The sequence below is a fragment of the Podarcis melisellensis genome, assembly GCF_964234715.1.
Source record: "Podarcis melisellensis genome assembly, chromosome: 14".
NCBI classification, from domain to species: Eukaryota; Metazoa; Chordata; class Lepidosauria; order Squamata; family Lacertidae; genus Podarcis; species Podarcis melisellensis.
Genome location: NC_138546.1, coordinates 8,641,344 through 8,662,351, shown reverse-complemented (window position 1 = coordinate 8,662,351; position 21,008 = coordinate 8,641,344). Strand labels below are relative to the sequence as shown.

At 47.2% G+C, this 21,008-nt stretch overlaps 1 protein-coding gene across 3 annotated transcripts in view; it reads right to left on the bottom strand.

The window, feature by feature from the left end:
- The window catches only part of LOC309357104 (multidrug resistance-associated protein 1-like), a 73,405-nt gene that overhangs the window by 29,093 nt on the left and 23,304 nt on the right, over positions 1 to 21,008 (bottom strand). For all 3 annotated transcript variants that reach the window (XM_081889068.1, XM_081889070.1, XM_081889069.1), the window contains exons 6-17: positions 15,429 to 15,490; positions 14,540 to 14,671; positions 12,994 to 13,221; positions 11,182 to 11,359; positions 9,215 to 9,376; positions 8,080 to 8,172; positions 7,182 to 7,385; positions 4,190 to 4,336; positions 2,643 to 2,730; positions 1,691 to 1,763; positions 1,208 to 1,334; positions 391 to 567 (exon numbers count right to left, since the gene is read on the bottom strand). In XM_081889068.1, the coding sequence (XP_081745194.1) occupies positions 391 to 567; positions 1,208 to 1,334; positions 1,691 to 1,763; positions 2,643 to 2,730; positions 4,190 to 4,336; positions 7,182 to 7,385; positions 8,080 to 8,172; positions 9,215 to 9,376; positions 11,182 to 11,359; positions 12,994 to 13,221; positions 14,540 to 14,671; positions 15,429 to 15,490 (1,671 nt within the window). The remainder of the gene's footprint in view (positions 1 to 390; positions 568 to 1,207; positions 1,335 to 1,690; positions 1,764 to 2,642; positions 2,731 to 4,189; positions 4,337 to 7,181; positions 7,386 to 8,079; positions 8,173 to 9,214; positions 9,377 to 11,181; positions 11,360 to 12,993; positions 13,222 to 14,539; positions 14,672 to 15,428; positions 15,491 to 21,008) is intronic.

The window sequence follows — 21,008 nt, the reverse complement described above, 5'->3', positions numbered from 1 at the left end:
GCTTCTGCTAAGTGAAAGGCCTGATTTCCATTTCCACAAGGACTCTTTTAAAAAGCAGCAGTTTCACGGGGGAAGGAAAGAAATGGAATAAAGAAATGGAACTGTCCAGCGGAAAGGGCTTCTGCTTTGTGAAAGGCCTGATTTCCATTTCCACAAGGACTCTTTTAAAACGCAGCAGTTTCACGGGGGAAGGAAAGAAATGGCACACACAGGTCTCGGTCCATGCAGCAGGCAGGCACAAAGATCCATCTTTGCTTGAGCAGAAAATGGGACAGGTGAGCTTTGGGAGTTATACTTGCAGTGCTACGCATATTCAGGATCTACACAACCGAGGAGCAAATGTGAGAAAACAAATTTTGGATCTCATGACCACTATAACACGTTAAATACCTTTTCTCCAATTTCGGTCTGGTCTCCTGATGGGAAGATCTCCAGATCTGGCAAAAGGGCACACGCCTCAATCACACGCTTGTAGTAGTTCTCCTTCACTTCTCTTCCAAATATAATGTTTTCCTTCAGAGTCGCGTTTTGGATCCAAGCTTGCTGAGGGACGTAGGCGATGGAGCCCTGCAGAGAAGAGAGGTTGAGTGGTGCAAGATTCTGGTCCACGTTGAGAGGTGTTAAAAAAACCAAAACCCTGTAGGATGCATCAATCATGGTCTCTCCATGATGTTCTCTGTCCCCCACCACTCTCCAAAGTCAATTCTGACATCTCACAATGCTAGCTCATTCGGTTAGCTGGCCGGCTCATCCCAAACTACCCTAATCTGCTTTGGGACCACACCACATTCACCTGACACATTAAGCCCCTAACAGACAACCCCACGCCGCAAGGAGCGAACAGGAGCCAGTAAGGTGTCCCACCCTGGATGCAGTGATATTGTGTACAGAACAGATTAGTATAACCATCCAGAGAGCTCAGGCAGTATCACATGCTCACAGGGGAAGCAGGAAACCTGTGGGGTCACTAGTCAACCAGGAGAAAATTCCTTCCTAATTCCAGCCAAGGTGACCCCTGAGCAAGCAGCAGTACTCAGCCACCAGCTGTCTCGAAGATATGTGCTGCTGAACTTTTAAAAAAGAGAGTCTATTTCTTGGCCGTACCACCAAACAGCCTGCACATGTCCTTTACGGATTTCATCGAGGGCCGGCATATTCTCTTCTTATAATTTTACATCTCGTATGTTTTGCAGGGGAGCTGTCGTACCTTGAGAGAGACGAGCCCTTCTCTCTTTTCCATTTCCCCCAGCAGAGCAGACAACAGCGAGGATTTGCCACAACCGACCTGACCGACGACAGCGACCAAGCGGTGTTCTGGGATCGCAAGACTGATGCTGGAACGAGGGGCAGGGGAGGGTGAGAAGAGCACACAACTTCAGCTCTGCTGGACTGAGATGCGACACGGAGAGGCAGTGATAGAGAATGTATTTGGATAGAGCAAAGGGCATTGGAAAAGCAACTGAAAGGGAAGACACTCCCTGAAAAAAGTCTGTATCTGGGAGCGGCCAATGGGAGGGGTACCACTGCAGACCTGTCATCCCATCAGCCCCAGTCAGCACACACAGTGGCCAGGAAATAATGTGAGTTGTAGTCCAACAGAAGCTGGAGGGTCACAGGCTCCCTGTCCTGGCATTAGTACAATTAAAACTATTTAATGGGAGAGGAGAGGGAAGAAAGCTGCAACTCTTACTTGTTCAAAGATGGAGGATCACTTCTTGACCAGCTGAAGGTGGCGCTCTTCACAATAATGCTGTTTCCATCAGCTAGCAAATAATGAAAGAGGTTGCTTTCATGCAGGTCAAAACACCAACACAACCGAAAATAGGTTATATGCATACAAAAACAATTGAGGGAGATTTAATCCCTGGAATCTCCACGGAGGGCTTGGAGAGACTCCTGCCTGAGGCTCCAGAGAGCTCCAACCTGTCAGGTGGACAATACTGAGTCTGACTCCATGGAAGGCAGGTTCCTGTGTTCCTAGGAGTCTTCCAGCGGGCTTCTTGGCTGTGTTGGGGGAATATGCACCTTCACCTCCCAGGTCACAGTCCAAGGCTTAAACGTACTACAGTGGTACCTCAGGTTAAGTACTTAATTTGTTCTGGAGGTCCGTTCTTAACCTGAAACTGTTCTTAACCTGAAGACCACTTTAGCTAATGGGGCCTCCTACTGCTGCCATGCTGCCAGAGCCCAATTTCTGTTCTTATCCTGAAGCAAAGTTCTTAACCTGAAGCACTATTTCTGTGTTAGCAGAGTGTGTAACCTGAAGCGTATGTAACCCGAGGTACCACTGTACTCTGCATAGGGCAGGGAAAGAAAGAGTTGGAGAACTTTGTGGTCCATCTGTACCTGGATGCAAACTAGACATTGCCACAAACTCCATTCAGCATCAAAGAACTGGGCAAGGAATGGCGCTTTTCTCCTCCCTAAAAAAAAGCTCAACAACTTTGACCCAAAAAACGGGGGTAGATTTAATTCTGTGAGTAGACCGCAGTCTCTTGGGAGTTGGCCACCCCCGCCTTAGAAGAAGCCACCTTGACCTTGAAGCCTGAGCAATGCTGACTGGATCATCTGGTGGTGGGAAGTGGCAGAGGCAAATGAACTGGGAAACTCCACCCCACCCACCTAATAAACGTTGAACTTACAGTCTTTGATGGAACCTCTGACGATGCTGTCTGGATCCAACTCTTCATGAGACAGGAAGACCCGGAGACGCTTCAGAGACACACTGGCCTAGGCAACAAAGCCGAGAGGTTGCTCGAATGAAGCATACCTCTTGCATTTCGCTTTCGGGTGTCCGCCAATTTTGCTCTCACAAAATTTTGGCCAGACGATGCAAAACAAACACATGGCATCTGATGGAACAGGATGTGCTTGCTGCCACTAGTTTAGGTGGCTTTAAGAAGCGGATTAGGTGTATTCCGTAGGAATTCCCCCCCCTTCTTTTGTGGAACTGCTCTTCCCACAAGGACCCACCTGGCAATAATCTCATTCGTCATTTTGGCACGGGGCAATGAGATTATTAAGTTTCTCATTTGCATTTACGTGATGCCTTATAAAATACCGTATTTTTTGCTCTATAAGACTCACTTTTCCCCTCCTAAAAAGTAAGGGGAAATGTGTGTGCGTCTTCTGGAGCGAATGCAGGCTGCGCAGCTATCACAGAAGCCAGAACAGCAAGAGGGATTGCTGCTTTCACTGCGCAGCGATCCCTCTTGCTGTTCTGGCTTCTGAGATTCAGAATATTTTTTTTCTTGTTTTCCTCCTCCAAAAACTAGGTGCGTCTTGTGGTCTGGTGCGTCTTATAGAGCGAAAAATACGGTAAATTCTCCAGGCATTGTACAACCCCCGTCTCTCAATACATTAATCCTAAAGCAATAGTACAATACACTAGGCACCGGGCCCACCAAAGCAAACAGGACATGAAGGTTGGCAACATCAACCCTGCCCTGTGGGGAATCCCTTGCAGATGACTGCAGCGCTTGGAGACAGACAGGTCATGCATCCACAGCAGCAACCAGAGGAGGAATGACCACTGGGCAGAGCACAGAGAAGAAATGCCATGGTGCATCTGCAGCAGCACAACCACCAGACACCTTCATCTGCCCCAGCTGGAACAAAATATATTCCTCCTGTATCAGTCTCTACTGCCACAGCAGGCGCTGTGACTCTCCAACAGTTTGACTTCACCCCCAAAGGCGCACTCCGTCTCCTGAGACAGACAGATGCCAAACAGTACAATTCAAATCTATGGTGTGATCTATCACACACTAATAACAGTGATAACCAAGTGCAACCTCCAGGAAGGAGGCCACCCAATCCCAGCTGCTCTGGATCAACCATGGGAGGGAGCTGTTGCCTTCGTGCCCCAATTAAGGGCTGCCCAGAAGCAACTGGTGGGCCAATGTGGAAAACACAGCCCCCCCCCCCAGCCTCCTTATTTGGCCTTTAGGAATACCCGCAAGGCTACAGCGCTCGCTGGCTTGTTCTGCACCCTGAGTGCTTTCGCTTGTTTTCCGGCCCAGGAGTTGCATTTCCTTGTGGCCAGTCTACCCGGGGCCACATTCCAGTTGTGAGCAAGGACAGGAGCAAAAGAATATGCATGAGACTCTTAACTGTGTACAGCTGGGTGCAGTCCCCTGCCCCCCGACCACCCCCGGCCCAAGGCAACTGCCTGCAAAGAAACCCTTACTTGCACGATGCTGCTGATGACCATCGGAAGGATGTTCAGGGGGAACCGGAGGATGTTGAACAACGCCAGCGACACAAAGGCCTTCTGAGCATCCAGGACATTCTGGTCGGCAGTTTTGACAAAAACAGCAAATGTTGACAGAGCAACCTGGAAAAAAGAGAAATCAATGACGTGTTGTGAAGTTGTGACAGACTCTGGGGTTGCGGCACTCATCTCGCTTTATTGGCCAAGGGAGCCGGCTTACAGCTTCCGGGTCATGTGGCCAGCATGACTAAGCCGCTTCTGGCAAACCAGAGCAGCGCACGGAAACGCCGTTTACCTTCCTGCAGGAGTGGTACCTATTTATCTACTTGCACTTTGACGTGCTTTCGAACTGCTAGGTGGGCAGGAGCAGGGACCGAGCAACAGGAGCTCACCCCTTCGTGGGGATTCGAACCGCAGACCTTCGTCCAACTTGATATCCTTTATGTTTTGGACTACAACTCCCATCAGACCCGTGGCTTATGGGAGTTGTAGTCCAAAGCATCCAGGAGGGCGCCATGTTTGGGAAGGCTGTATTTTTTCAGTAAAAAGAAATGTGTGGGGTTTGGGGGGGGGGTGGAGAGAGATGACACTTTGGTACCAAATAACCAGCCTCTTCAGAAAAAATGTTGAGACTATCCATGAGACACGTTTCTTCTGCCATATCTCCATGAGGCCAGACCCCTTGCATAGGCAAGAGAAAGTGTGGGTAAGGCCTCAGTTGGGGCATGACAGCCCCGTGGCGTAGACAATGCAGATGGATAATCAGGAATAAATATTTGGAATAAAGTCTTTCGAAAAGCTACAGGAAGGAGACACTTGCAATGGGCTCTTTGGTGCTCTTGAGAAGATGCTTTTGGCCTACATCTTAGGAGGACCGTTCAGAAACAAAGCACTTAAATCAAAGGGTTCCTTTTCAAAACAGCTCTTGATTATTTTGCTGTTCTTAAGAACACCCATGGTGGACTTAACAGGCTTCCTGTACATGGCCATGGCTGGGTCACTCATTGTCCGCGGGACTGTGCAAATATTAGCGTTGTGTAAAGAACGTGCAGAAGGGCGTTTCACATTGCTGAGAGTGAACCATGACTGGAATCCAGCTTAAGCAGAGCTGCTGGTTTGCAAAGATTTCAGGAAGCTGCCTTAGTCTGACCTGGTCTATTTGCCTCTCCTGCCCAGTATCATCTACTGCAGGAGTGGGGAAACTCTGGTCCTCCAGACACCGCTGAACCACAACTCCCATCAGCCCTAGCAAACATGGCCAATGGCCCAGGATGACGGGAGTTGTAGTCCAGCAACATTTCGAGGGCTAAATGTTCCACACTCCAGGCCAGGCAAGTGGCGCCCTTTGTTTGAGCCCAGCGCAGCAAACCATTTTCATGCAATCAGAAGCCAATCCAGCTGGTGAAAAGTAAGCATTACAGAACATGGCTTCATATAGGAGGTTCCTGTGCTGCCCTCACAAGTTGGAAAGATAGTAAATGTAAAGGGACCCCTGACCATTAGGTCCATTCGCGGACGACTCTGGGGTTGCGGCGCTCATCTCGCTTTATTGGCCGAGGAAGCCGGTGTACAGCTTCTGGGTCATGTGGCCAGCATGACTAAGCCGCTTCTGGCAAACCAGAGCAGTGCACGGAAACGCCGTTTACCTTCCCACCGGAGCGTACCTATTTATCTACTTGCACTTTGATGTGCTTTGAAACTGCTAGGTTGGCAGGAGCAGGGACCGAGCAATGGGAAGTCACCCCGTCACGGGGATTCAAACCGCCGACCTTCTGATCGGCAAGTCCTAGGCTCTGTGGTTTAACCCACAGCGCCACCCAGATTCAAATCGGCTCTAAGCAAGAGATTAAGGCTGGAAACGACCATAAAGTGTTTTTTGCCAACACCCTGCCCCAAGGACGGGTGCTGTCAAGAAGTTAGATGGGTGATAACCAGGGAGGGGGATTTTTTTCTTGGTGGTGGCCTATGGAATGTCCTCCCCAGGGAGGCTTGCCTGGCACGAAACCTAAAACACTTCCTTTTCAATGCAAGACCTTCTGAAACTGCTCAAGCCTATCAGACAAGAGCAGTTTTATTAAATTCTGTTGGTTTTATTGCTCCAACTGTGTTTGTTTGTTTGATCAATTGAGTGATTGTTTTTGCTGCTCCTGCAGCATTAATGCTTTCTTCTTCTTCTTGCTATTGGGTTATTTTACATTCTTTCTGTCTTTCCTGGAAGCAGTTGCTCTAAGATTTGTTTAAGCTGAAGGACTGCATAAAAATGTACTATTGCTGCAAAACTAAGGCTGGTGGTGGCAGGGCTGGCAAAGCTGCTGTTCTGTTCTGAACACCCATCCAACGCCCTTGCTGGGCCCTTATTTATGTCACAAGACTTATATACCGCTTGGTTGTAATAAAACCTCAAAGCAGCTTACAAAAAGAAGAGAACAGGGAGGAAGTAAGGTCAGAAGGCAGCACTTGTGTTCCCTGTATGCTCTGCTTTCCCCTTTCCTTTTTCTGACAGCAGGAAAAGGGGAAGGGAAATCCCTGGGAAAGATTTGGGCCAGCATCTAAGCTAGTCTAAATCTCTCTCTCTGGTTTGGTGATGTTCTGGGGGACCAGGAGAACTTTGGATCTTTTGGACCCAAACCCTGTCCCAGCCCCCTCCCCCAGCATGCAACCTTTTTTGGTCCTACTGACATCAATTGGGCAAAGGTGTCTGAAGTTTCCCACAGCGGACAGGGATTCCCCAGGCCACAAGGACTGCATGCTGCATAAAATGAAATAAACACTGGGCAACAAGGATCTCCTGGCTTGAATGACGACAGCGTGACAAAAATACAATGTATGTTAATATTCTTGTAGCATTCCCTCTTTGAATGAGCGCCCAGATGTGTGTCAAGCAACAAGCAGAGTTCTATGCACAGAAAAGAGCAGGGTGTAAGAATACCATCTACCAGCAGCTTTTTGAAAGCACTGCTTTACTCACCAGGAAGGGGGCACACACCCACGTGAACGTCCCCACTGCAGAGAGGTAAGCGGACTTTTTGAGCACCTTCAGCTCTTCCCGTCTGATCCCCAGGACTTTCTCTTTGAAGGCTAATTCCCAGGCATAAAGTTTTAGCACTTTGATCCCATTGAGAATTTCATTCATCAGCTTAATCCGGTTGTCCTTGCAATTCATGTGAGCAACCTGAAACGAACCCAATCGAAACAAAAGCAAGTCGAGGCAGCTCTCTCTCTCTCCCAAGTCAGCCTGCAATAAAACTTTTGAACAGTAGCCGTCATTTTAAAAAGTTGTTGTTGGGTTTCTTTGTAGCTCTGAGCTATAAAATGAGGCGGCTTTAAGAAACAGAAACTGTGTTTTGTAGAACTTACAACTGACACGTGCTGGCAAGCCATCAATAGGAAAGGAACAAAGAGATGGTTGCAGGTGTAAGCATTAGACTGGCTTGAGTGGCTCCTTCACAAGACAGGAAGGCTGAAAACACCACTGATAGATGTAGATGTTTTAGCAACATCTTACGTTTTGTAGCAGCATCTTAGTTAACGATGTGATTTGCCCAACTTTGAAAAACAGGTCCAGAGGAGTCATTAGCCCTTGAGTACACTAAACATGTGTGTTTAGTTACCTGGGGTATAAGCAGAAAGAAAAATGGGGAACCATATTTTGCAAAATCACTTAGAGAAGGCTCTTTCCCACCAGAGGTGCATAGCGATTTACAAGCATGTTGACTGTCACATCAGACCACAAGATACTGATCTTGCTATTACTGGCTGGTATGGTAATTTGCAACATTCTTCCGTGAGGCACAATAAACAGGAAGTCTCAACACGTGCCTCAGAGACGGAATCAATCGTTCTTGTGCAGAAAGGAAGTCTCTTACCTGATAGGTCTTTGTTTTCATTGCTATCACAGCATTGACTGGAACCAGGAGCAGCATGACAGCCACACCGGCCAACACAGAGGCACCTAAATTCTAAAGAGAGCATGTTTAGAATGTGGCATAACGGAAGCACAAAAAACCCCGCGATCCAATTAGTAACCTTGAAGGGGAACCGTTGCAGGAATGAGCAGGTACTTTCCTGCCTTCTAGCCAGAGGAAACTGGGGAAGGGTGCTGAGTGGGAGAGCACCTGCCTTGAAGGCACAGAGTCCCCCGATTCAACCCCTGCCATTTCTAGTTAAGAGGTTCACGTAACAGAGCGTGGGAGAAACTGACGTGCCACTGCCAGTCAGAGGAGACAGGAGTCTGATTCGCAGCTTTGCATATTCAGATTCTAGTCATTAATTGAGGGTTACAGCATGAGAATGTCAAAGAGTGAGCTGGCAGTAAATCACACCATTCAAAGTTGGAGCTAGCTCTTTATTAACGGTTGATTGTCAGGCCTACTGAGCACAGCAGCTCATCCTCAGTAGGTCTGACCCCATGAATCAGTTGTGAAGACTGAAAGTCCCTGCGTCCCCGGGGCTTTTCCCAAACAATTAGAGACTGTGCCTGCCACTGCTCTGCCCATTTCAGCTCTCTTCTGGTTCTGGGAGACCAACAGGGAGGGGAGCTTAAGACAGGAGGAGGGGGAGACATCCGTGACTCTGCTTCAAGCCTGACTCATCTCTGCTTCTTGGCCTCCCTCCTCTCCTGCTTCAGTTTCTGCCTCTGATTCTGGACTGCTCTCTGCCACAGACTCTCCCATCTCACTAAGCCCTGTTACTCCTTCAGCTTCTGACACCTCCTCTTCCCAGTCTTCTCCCTCTGACTACTCAGCAACATCCCACCACCACTCCCTGGGCTTTGAGCCTTCTTCCCTTGATGGTTCCCTAGCTGGTTCCCATCCACCATTCCTCTGCATCTAACCAGTCCAAGACAGATTGCTGTCTGCACTTCTTTCCCTTCCCTGCTACCCCACCCTGGATTCTGAAGCCCTAATCCTTTAATGACAGGATTCTGGCTTTCCCTTGAGTAAAATAAGCACCATTGTTTAGCTAAGGTAAAGGAAACAATGGACACCACAGTACTTTTACCTGCCACAGCAAACAGAGAGCCAGTATGACTTGAAAAGGTGCAGACCAGACCATGTTGATGTAGGTAGCCAAGTCCATGAACCTCTGGGCATCCACCGACATCAGGTTGACAATTTCTCCAACTGTAGATGTCTTCCTTGCTGAATTTGTGATGACCAAGGCCTTGGCAGGGTAGAGGAAAGACAAAATGAAAAGTCCAGAGGCTGGAAGGTTTGCTGGGGCATAAAGAACTTTGATTGGCAAAATCCTACTTCCTTAGGTGCAGGAGTTTGGCAGCGAAGGTGCTGGATAAACACACACACATATATAAGCACATGAACTAAAGGGAAGCCAAGCATGGGACAGAATGCTCTCAAATGGAAAAAAAACTGTCGTGCCTAGAGCTTTAGAAATCAAAAGAATTCTTCTTTCTCTCTTAAAAAAATAACCTCTAAAGGTTTTGGATAGGTCATACCTATAAGCCAGAAACATCAATTAAATAGTGAGAGGTTAGCTAAATAAGCATATATCATCAAACAAGTTGAGTTTATTAACTTGCTAGATGGTATGCATACCGTGTTTGGTGGTAGAGCACATTTTTTTGAAAGGAGGAGCTCCCACTACCAACCCCTGGCAATTTCCACTAATAAGAATCAGGGAGAAGGTGACTGGAAAGATCTCTTTTAGCCATGGACCCTGAGGAACTACTACTAATCAGGACAGGCGATACCGGGTGAAATGAACAGCTGGCGTGAACTGGTGTAAGACTGTCCTGTCATCGTTTCTGATAGAAGGAAGGCAGTGTCTCTAAGGTGAATTTGGATCCCATTCAAAACAAACATCACCAAGGAGAAAGGAATGAAAATGCCACTGGGAGCATAGGAAGCTGGCTTAATATGTAGCCGGACTATCTATCCATTGAGCTCAGTATTGTCCACACTAATGACTGGCAGCCGCTCTCCAGGGATTCAGACAGGGAACGTTCTCAGCCCTAACTGGTAGGGACCTTCACGCAAAGTGTGCAGAATGCTGCAGCGAGGCTCCTCATGGGGTCTCTGCCATGGGAGCATATTCACCCAGTGCTTTTCAAACTGCACTGGCTCCCGCTAGAGTACAGGGTCAGATTTAAGGTGCTGATTTTGACCTTTAAAGCCCTTCACGGCCTAGGACCCTCGTACCTACGGGACCGCCTCTCCCGGTATGCCCCACGGAGAGCCTCAAGGTCCATAAATAGCAACACCCTAGTGGTCCCGGGCCCTAAGGTAGTTAGATTGGCTTCAACCAGAGCCAGGGCCTTTTCAACTCTGGCTCCTGCCTGGTGGAACGCTCTGCCTCATGAGACCAGGGCCCTGCAGGATCCGATTTCTTTCCGCAGGGCCTGTAAGACAGAGTTGTTCCGTCTGGCCTTTGGCTTGGAGCCAATTTGATTCCCTCCCCCTCTTTTTCCTTTCCTTCTCTTCCTGCGATGAGGCTACATTTTTATATTTTAATGTTGTATTTTAATTTTGTTTTTAAGTTGTAAGCATTCAACTTGTTTTTATTATTGCTTGTAAGCCGCTCTGAGCCCGGCCTTGGCTGGGGAGGGCGGGGTATAAATAAAAATTATTATTATTATTATTATTAAAGAAGCCACAGCCCTTCTTCCAGTTGAGTAATTAGAGCACATCGGCTGCATTTGCCATCTGGAGTAAGCCATTCCCCAAAGGATAAGGGGCAGCGTTGCTAAGCTACGCTTCTAGGGTGGAAGTCATTGGTAAGCAGCTGCAGCCAGGGCAGCGTCTCGAGATGTGGGCGAGGATCGTCACAGCTCCCTATGCAGCTGGGGACAAATGCAGCAACGCTACCCCAGCCTAAAGTTAAAGCCAACCGTGGGGGTTTAGGATGAAAGCTTATTGAGAGAGGCATTTAGTCTAGTTCACTGCGGGCGCCAATCCCTGTGGATAAAGTGATGTCAGGTGGGGTTAGGGTATACATCTGCAGGTCTCTACCTTCCGATAGACTGCACCGATCACAGCTGTTTTAAGCCTCATCCCCGTCACGAAGCAGATGTGGAAGTACTGGTGGAGGACCAGAGTCTGCAGGCCGGTGGAGACGAAGAGGAGCGCCGTGTACAGGTAGCCTTGCCAATTGGGGGCGTTCTCGTCATTCACAAAGTTGATGAGCAACCTGCAAACGAAGCAGGCCGGGGGACATTTGAAAGGAAGCCAGCAAAAAGCCCTGCTTAGCCAGTGAGCGAGGGAAGTTCACCATCTCCAGTTCCCTACAGGTCCAAAGATGGCGACGTGGGCTTGCAGGGAAACGAGACTGAAAACACTCTGGCCATGAAACAGGTCCATTAAAGAGAGTGGGGGTGGAATTCCAACCAGCTCTTAAATGCAAACATTTTTGAAGTGGCTAACGAAAGAAACAGACGACAATACAATTTTACAGCTGTACGGTCTCCTAAAATCCAATTAAATAGCTGCTAAAAAATATACTTGAACACATGGGCAAATTAAAAGTTTTTTAAAAATAAAAATCCTTGCCTGACACTTAATGGTATGGACCAGGCAAGCAGCCTGGGGAAAGCGTTCTGCAAAGCCACCACTAAAGAGGCCATTGGCGACGCTTGATTATTTCAGAGTGCTGCCTTTGCTGTGCAATAACCCAGCCAGGGAGATTTAAAGTGGGGAAAATACATAACTTATGAGACCGGACAGACTTCCAAGCATGTCATGCATAAGGGAGGTTTTTGTGGGTTTGTTTATTTGGCTTTCTTACCCCTCCCTCCATCACCGTAAGATTCCAGGGGTTACAATTATATAAAAATTAGAATCGGTTAAAACAATGTTCGTTCCAAAGTAAGTACGGTGTGGGCTTGCCACTGAGATTTCAGCACCTCCTTCCCAAATATTTCCTTAAAAAATCACATTGCCCGTGTTCTTTATCTAAAACTCCAGGGTGCAATGTTAAGAGAGAAGCACCGGAGTTTGATGGAAGAGCAAAATTTTTGCATTTATAAGGGTAAATCCCAAGACAGCTCTGGCTAAAAGCAGAAGGCGGAAGGCAATACAAAAGGCATCTCCCTGCTGGAGATCCTAGAGTGCTATTATGCACCAGAAAAGTTCATTTTGAACAAGATGAACAAATCCGCTTGACTTTCATATGAGGCCCAGCCCATTTACATGGATCGCTGAGCAAACTTACTAGAGTTCAATCGCCATTTTATGTGAACAAAGTGTTCCTGCTCAAACATAGCCACATTGCCCTGCAGTGAAGGGGAAAGTCAGGAGAGGGTTAGCATGCCACCTTCAGGGAAGATGTTCTGTACCTTCTCACCAAGGAATGTTTGAAAATCTTCCAAGGGGATTGCCAAGAGTCCCTCCAAATGCTGTGAAAACCGCTGTCGTAAGTGGAGGAACAGAAACACCATGTAAACTCCTAGACAGCAGTTTTCCTAAGCGTGCCAGACTGTATGAAATCTGGGGACATCTACTTCTGGTTCTGATGAGTGTGAAAGTGGGAAATGGCTAGCTCAGGCATCCCCAAACCCGGCTCTCCAGATGTTTCGGGACTACAACTCCCATCATCCCTGACCACTGGTCCTGTTAGCTAGGGATGATGGGAGTTGTAGTCCCAAAACATCTGGAGGGCCAAGTTTGGAGGTGCCTGGGCTGGGAGACCCAAGTAAACCACTCTCTGCTTTATAAAGGGAAGAGGAGTATCAAAAGCAATCAACAACCACCCATGGAAAAGTTTGATACCAGCAGCAACTATCCATGCACTCTACAGTGTTGGGAGCAAGACAGCGCTCTGCTTACCTTAAGAGTTCAGGTCCTGTAAACATCATAAGGTCATGGAAGGCCTTGAAGAGGAAGCTCATGAGGAAGTATGGCCCAAACGACTTGTATAACACCTTAGCAAGAGATGGCTCCTTGTCCCTTTGAGAAGGTTTGATGATCAGAGCTTCAGCTTCTTCTGTCACATCCCCGTTCGAGCCACTGGATTTTGTGGGTTTCTTGGGCGAGTACAGCATTGGCGTCGAGAGCCTATCGAAACAGAAGCGTCCAGAGATTCTGTATTCACTGGCATACTTCATTTGCACACAACGTGTACTTAAGGTATTTTCATATTTCTTTATTACAACTGTGAAAAAAATGGTGTAGAATTCATCGCCGCCGCTGCCCACTCCAGATATTGCTGGACTACAGCTCCTAACATCCCTTGAACGCTGGCCAGGAATTGGCAAGCCAACATCACCTGGTGAGCAAGTTAACCCCAGGTACAGGTGGCAAGTCAGGTGCAGTTCTCCTCCTGGCCATTAGCTGCTGCTTTTTGTGAGGGGCGGAGGGAGAGACAAGCGCGGTGGCCACATGCAAAAGGAGTCAAGTTGCCCGCCGTATAGAAGAGAGAATTGCAGCAGCTTTACCTTGCATGACAGGCTAGGCTTGCTGAAATACTCTCTGAGACGCCCTAGGTATAGGACGGTATATAAATTCAATAAATAATCATAATAATAATCTGTTAAAGGTGCATACACCCTGGCTTCTTTTGCATCTGGCTGCTTTAAATGAGAAGGAAATGGGTTTCAGAGTTATGCAAAGTCTCGCATCTGCAAGAAGGTCAAAGAAGAGGTGGGAAATGCCTTGGGAGAGAAGCAGGCCTGTGTTCCTTGCAAATATGCTGTAAATCAGAAATCGGCAACCTAAGGCCCATGGGTGGCCTATGGGGGTTGTTTAACCGGCCCATGGACCCCTGCCGCCTGCTCAGGGACCCCCTCTGGCCGCTCAGTCGGCTCCCATGCGCCGCACTAAACCAGCACGGGGCAGAGTGAGGACCGCCTTCCGCGACGCTGGCCGGCTTCTCATTGGCTGCAGGAAGCTCCGGCCCACCGCGGCGTCTGTGGGACTGTAAACCGGCCCAAGCCACAAAAACTCTTCTGACCCCTGCTGTAAATCATCCGTTAATTTTGGAACTGCCTGCATGCAACTGTGTTTCGGAGTCTGAGGCTTTGAATAGCTGCAAGGCAGGATTTGCAATTCAGCTACTCATTGACTTTTTTTGCCTTCTCCCCTCTCCAGGACTCACCAAGCGTTTCTCGCCTTTTGCAGAGCCAGGACAGAAACGGTTGAGGAGCTCCCCGCCTCCCCATTTGATTCTTTCTGTTTTACAGACTTTTTTTTAGAAAGGAAGTTTACGGAGAAAATGAAAGGTGAAACCTCAGTGGAGTTATACCGAGAATAATCTGCATTACCCCCTACAAGCCCAGCCAGCACAAGGAAGGATAGTCCAGCAACATCTGGCAGCCACAGGCTCCCGTTCGGATTATTAGTAGTTTAACACTGACGGTAAACTTAAAACGCTTACGTTTTTGCCTTCGCATACTCCTTTGCCCAGTTCTGAACCATATCAGGCACCACTTCTTCAGATGTATCCTCCTTGTTTAACGACCACAGGTCTTTCGCTTCCAACGGCTGCCGATATCCTTGAACCATCAACCTACGTTAGAAAAAGCACAACTTTAACACCTTCTGCACCTGTGCGCATGCGAAACCTGGAAAAATACTTCTGGGTTTGTCGCATATACGTAACTGGAGGTGAAAGCAACTAGAGTTACCACTGTGTTTGTTTTCATGCTGCTTTTTAATAATAATAATATTGCATATTGCTTTGGGCAACGTCCAGTGGCAAAACCACTTACAGAGAACTGCAAGTATATATAATCAGTATTTCTGTAGCAGAAACATGGGACTAATAAGCCACAAGGTGCACAAGCGCAGCTCATATGAAATGCAAACATAGGTGCATGCCTTAGACCAGCAGCAGGAAACTTAAGCTCCATTAGATGGGTGCTGGATTAGAATTCCCATTATCCCAGATCATTGGCCATCGTGGCTGATGCGAGTGGTCAAGGACACCCCCCCATCTCTGCCTTAGATAAGAAAAGAGGAAGGAAGGAAGGAAAAGAGAGAGAGAGAATGAAAGAGAAAGAAAGAAAACGGCCAACCCACTGTCTTTGAGAATTTCAATGCTTCACCCCTCAAATATGCTGTTATTCATATGGTCATTGGTTTATTTCACTTGGAATTCTTGATACACAACCGTTTTTGTTTCTCATTTCTTTCTAAGGAAGAGCCAGCACCCAATATGACTTATATGTCAAACTGCCAAGGATAACAGAGCCTCAAGCAAACCTTAAACAGGCATAGGGAAAGTAGGTTGATGGAGCTCAAATGTGAACCATTTGTCCTCTTACCCAGTGATCCACCAGAATGTGATCCTGGACAGAAAAGAAGCGCTGGATTCCGGGCAGGGGTTCTAAGGAGTGAAAAATATTCAACCTGTTACAAATCTGATTTAATATTTCTGCTTTTCTGCGGAATGTAACATGTAAGTGCTTTTTTTTTATCCCAACAAAGCTTGCCACACCTAGTTTCTCATTTCCATCCTGAATTTTAGTCGTATTATACATGCTAACTTGCACACAAACACTAAGGGTTCCCATTTAACATTATGAATTCAGTTCAATAATGCGTGCCAAATTAAAACCAAGCACGTAGATGGCACATCTCACAAAACCCCAGCGTGTGTTTGTATATAACACATGAGAAGCAATTGCAAACGGAGCTCTCTAACAGCGATAGGGAGAAGTACCAGATTGGGGGGGGGTGAGGTTTTATCATGCTGAACCCCCAAATTGGAGCCACTAGCTAATTCTCAGCTGCAAGGCCCCACTCCCTGCCTCTGCAATTAGACTCTAAGTTTTAAACAACATGTTCGAGAACACAGGAAGCTGCCTCAGAGCACCTTGTTTGCCTGTACCATGTCCCAAGGCTGACCCTGACATCTCCAGCTAAAGGCCCCCAATAGAAATCCTGGATGATGCTAGTATTATTTATGCCGACAGGTAGGACTCCTCCAGGATTTCAGGCAGGGGCCTTTAGCTGGAGAGGCCAGAGGCCGAACTTGAGATCTTCCACATGCAATGCAGCTGGCTCTGTCTCTGAGCTATACTGCCCTTCACTCAAATCCTCCTGCCACAAACCGAAAAATATTCCGGTCATTTGGAATCAGTGCTACTTGGCTCCAAAAGCACCTTAGCACACATATGGCAAGGACGTCAGCGGTTTTATTAGAGCTATCAGGAAAAACCTTTCCCTTCCCCAGCGTCAGAAACCCGCAGCCAAACTAGAAAATATTCGGCGTCTCAGTCCCTCCCAACAGATTAAAGGCCCAGCCAATTACACAACATTAAGTCAGGGTTACGGAAAGGGCAGTCTCCCGGGTGGTGAGACATCGCTCAGTCCCTCACTTCCATTCTAGCTCAACGCCCAACCGCAGAGCTGAAAAGCAGCGGCCAACTTCAACAAAGAGCACATTGCCAAGGAGGAGAGCCCTTTGCACCAATCCTGGTTGGCGCTCCCTTCCTGGAGTGGTGAGGATAAAAGCCAACGGTGACACTGCTCAAGTTTCTTTCCCCGGGAATGAGAAAGCTTATACTTTCTGTTCTGCAAAAGCTGTCTACTTATATGCCCAAAACAAATGAAATACCATGAAAATCCCTGAAAGGAGAAGTAATCAACTAGAAATATTATCTTATGGGAATGGATTAAATAATAGAAATCAAAAAGTTTATGGAAAAATTTAGAAAAACCTAAAATTGAACAAAGCCTTAACGGAATGCCGGCTACAAACCTCGTTTCACTGAACTATTCAGTTTCCTCAGAAGGAAATAGAAAAATCATAAACCTTAAATGACCAAAACTCAAAGAAAGGGGGTAGAACTCTCAAAAATTCTGAAGTATTATAATCCTAGCTCGACTTAGGTGAAGCATAGGTCGTTTAAGGTTTATGATTTTTCTATTTCTTTCTGAGGAAACTGAATAATTCAGTGAAACAAGGTTTGTAGCCAGCATCCCATTAAGGCTTTGTTCAATTTTAGGTTTTTCTCATTTTTCCCTTAAACTTTTTGATTTTTATTATTTAGTCCATTTCCATAAGATAATATCTCTAATCGATTACTTCTCCTTTCAGGGATTTTCACGGTATTTCTTTTGTTTTGTGCAATTTCTCGGTTCTGTGACTGTCTTTTTTCTACTGCTGTCTACAGTCATACCTCGGGTTGAATATGCTTGATGTTGAGCGTGTTCGAGTTGCGCTCCGCGGCAACCCAGAAGTAACGGAGCGTGTTACTTCCAGGTTTTGCCACTTGCACATGCGCAGACGCTCAAAATGACGTCATGTGCATGCGCAGAAGCAGCGAAAAGCGGCGCGCGTGTGCGCAGACGTGCCGTCACTAGTTACGTTTGCTTCTGGATGCGAACGGGGCTCCGGAACGGATCCTGTTCGCATCCCGAGGTACCACTGTACTTATATGCCAGCTTTTGCCAACCTGCTGCTCTCTAGCCCTGGCTGGCATTTGCCGCCAGGCAGCTTCCACCAACACCCCAATCCCAGCCACCATGAACCTGTCTCGCCCTCTTGGCTTCACAACTACCTCACTTGGCCTGTTCTTATCACCAACACCACCTGCAGGAATTTGGCTGGGTCCGAGAAAGGGAAGAGGGCTGCTTTGGCCACACAGAGCCAAGCCGAGCGAGAACTCGCTGCTCCTGGCCCAGCGACACAACACATTATAAAGTTATTTCTCCGGGCCGGAGACAAGGCACCCTCTGTCCTTGCTTTCCGCAGAACAGTCCAGAGTGTCCCTAACTTATCAAACAGCCGCTGAAGCCCCAACTGCCCTATTAATCATCTGCGTCTGGAAGCCTGTTTACATATGGCAGGGCTTGCGAGGTCAAAAACAACACATCGAGGCACGGTGGTCCCCACCCTCTGGTGAAGGCGGAAAGCAGCAGCTAAAAAAACAAAAGCCAATATTCTCTTACGTATCATCTCAGACGGATGAAACCAGGCACAAGTTATGCTTTGATTTAAAAGCAAAGGGAAACAGCAGCCGCTAACCCACCCGACCACGATTATTATTTCCAAAGGAATGCCAAGGGAGTGGCGTAAAGATCTCCCCGATTCCTCTCCTAACTTTGGCACAGCCGGCACAACCACCTCTTGGTTACCGAGAGCGTTGTTGTGAAGTATAGACGGCCAAGCACTTCCCGCATTATCGCATTCCTTCGTGTGCTCAAGTTTTCCATGGAAGCACACCATATGGACAACTCCCAAAAATAATAGAAAGCAGATCTGCATGGAAACCCTTCTGAACTACCAGAACAGCCAGTGGCCATTGATGAATATGGCTTCAAGGCAGTGAGATTCTCAGTTCTGGATCTGGGGAAAGGATGAACAGGCACAACGGGAAGGGGAGCCTGGGCCGCCTGTTCGCCAGCCCCACCAGCATTTTGCTATCTATCAAAACTAAGCTACTTGCAAGAGCCAGAGAGCAAGATTTTATCTGCCCCAGAGATCAAAAGAGGCAGAGAATAGGCTGAAGACAAATATTTATGTTGGCAGAAGTCAGTGGCAACAGGTCAAACACGATGAAGGGCTTTGACTGCTCTTTCTGACTGATTGCATTCCTGTTAGGAAGAAATGCCTCCCCTTTGAAATGAATCAATTCACGGCAAAACAGTCGCTGTAACCAAAAAGACCCGAGTTCAGGTTCCAAGCAAATTCTGCCTTGGATTACATTACCATTCATTAGTGTCTTCATTAAGATATATTACTCAAATAATCTAACTCTAAATGGGCGGCAGCAGCAACAACAATTACCATAATCTCTTCAGGTTTGCAACCACTAAGGTGAGGTAGCTCTCTACTCACAAACAGGGAACTGAACGCAAGTCCCTAGAGTGGGTAAGATTTGATTGAACACAGGCCTTTCCTGCTGGAGAACATTTCTAACCTAGAAGTCATATCCAGTTTTTAACCGGAATAACTGCTAACTTGTTCTGTTTACCTGTTAAGAGTACTGTTTGCCATCATTTCCATTTAGGAAGAGTGTTCTACCGCAGTGTGCAATCAGCCAGTAGTGCTACAGGGACAAGACTACTGTAAGAATTCGCACCCATTACAGGGGTTCTTCAAGCACTACACCAAGTGGTGGTTGGGCGTAACAAAAATAAGACCAAAGGAATTTTGGGCTCACGTATTCTGTTCTTCCTTGGCACCCCGAGATTAGCAACTTCTCAAACCTGGTTTCATAGTTTACTAATTGAAAGAACTGGGAAAGTATAAATTGCTACCGAACCAGGAAGTCATCGATCAGTGGCTGGGTTGGGCAATCATTCCAGGGTATCCTGGTTTATTTCTCTTAATTCGTTAACCTGTTGCCATTAATGCACAGTTCCCTTTTTTCAAATGTAACAGGGAACTCTGGCTTAATAAAAGCCAGGATTATAGAACCATAGAATTGTAGAGTTGGAAGGGATCTCAAAGATCCTCTAGTCTAGCCTTTCTCAACCTGTGGGTCCCCAGATGTTGTTGAACTACAACTCCCATCACCCGTAGCTAGCAAGGCCAGAGCTCAGGGATGATGGGAGTTGTAGTCCAACAACATCTGGGGACCCACAGGTTGAGAACTGCTGCGTCTAGTCCCCTGCAATGCAGGAATATGCAGCTGTCCCATATGGGGATTGACCCTCCAACCTTGACGTTATGTGCACCACGCTCTAACCAACTGAGCTACCCAGTGACAGTGTGCTGAAACCAGCATGCAGCGGGAAGGAGAATCATCGTCTGAACTGAGCCACTGTGTGCAAGGGAGGAGGAGTGTGTGCAAGCCAAAAGCTTGTTCTCGTGTGTGTCTGAATGCCCCTGCTGGCTGCAGCTCAGAGCATCTGTTTTGCATGCTGAAGGTCCCAGCTTCAACCCTCAATGGCATCTCCTGTTGGGCTGGTAAATAATTCCTTCCTGAAATCCTGAAGAGCTGCGGCTGCTGCTGCCAGTCAGGGTAGGGAATTCTGAGCTAGATGGACCAATGGGCCTGACTTGGCATAAATCAGATTCTTATAGGTGGTCTGCAAGTAACTTTTATTCAAAGTACAGTCGTACCTTGGAAGTTGAACAGGATCTGTTCCAGAAGTCAGTTCAACTTCCAAAATGTTCGCAAACCAAAGCGCTGCTTCTGATAGGCTGCAGAAAGCTCCTGCGGCCAATCAGAAGCAGTTGAAGCCCCGTCGGATGTTTGGCTTCCAAAAATGGTTTGCAAACTGCAACGGTCACTTCCAGGTTTGTGGCGTTCAGGAGCCAATACGTTTGGGAACTAAGCTGTTCAAAAACCAAGGTACGACTGTATACCTGCTGAAATTAATGACTGTGACTAAGTTAGGTATGTAGATTTTAGCTAGCTGAATAGCGATGACTGCTCCTCTTTTTCCAGTTTTATCCCTCCGCTTGGTCCCAGCTCAAACTCCCAAACCAGCTCACCTGTTCACTAAAATCAGTATCATGGTCTGGCTAAGCAAATACATAAACCACCAGAGGCCATTTAAGTCCACAAGGTACATCACCATCTAAAAATAAGAACTCACAACTATGGACCTAATTAAGAGCTAAATCACAACTGTCAAGCCGGGGAACTAGTGCTAATCCCACAAAACAGAGAGAAGGCCTGTGCACAAACGAGATAGCAGAAATGACCCCTTCCCAGTTCATGAGCCTCTTTGCAGAGATTTTTGAACAACAGCTTAGGATACACAGACACACAAGTTTCCACACTGCAGTATTTATAGGACCAGAAAAATAGGAAGAAAATGACCTTTAAGAAACAAAACCACCACCAACAATTCGGCCAATGAACTTGCTTCTGTCTGGAAACTCTAAGAAGAGAGTTCCAGAATTCTTCTTTTAAGAATTTGTTTGCATATAACATGGTCAAACA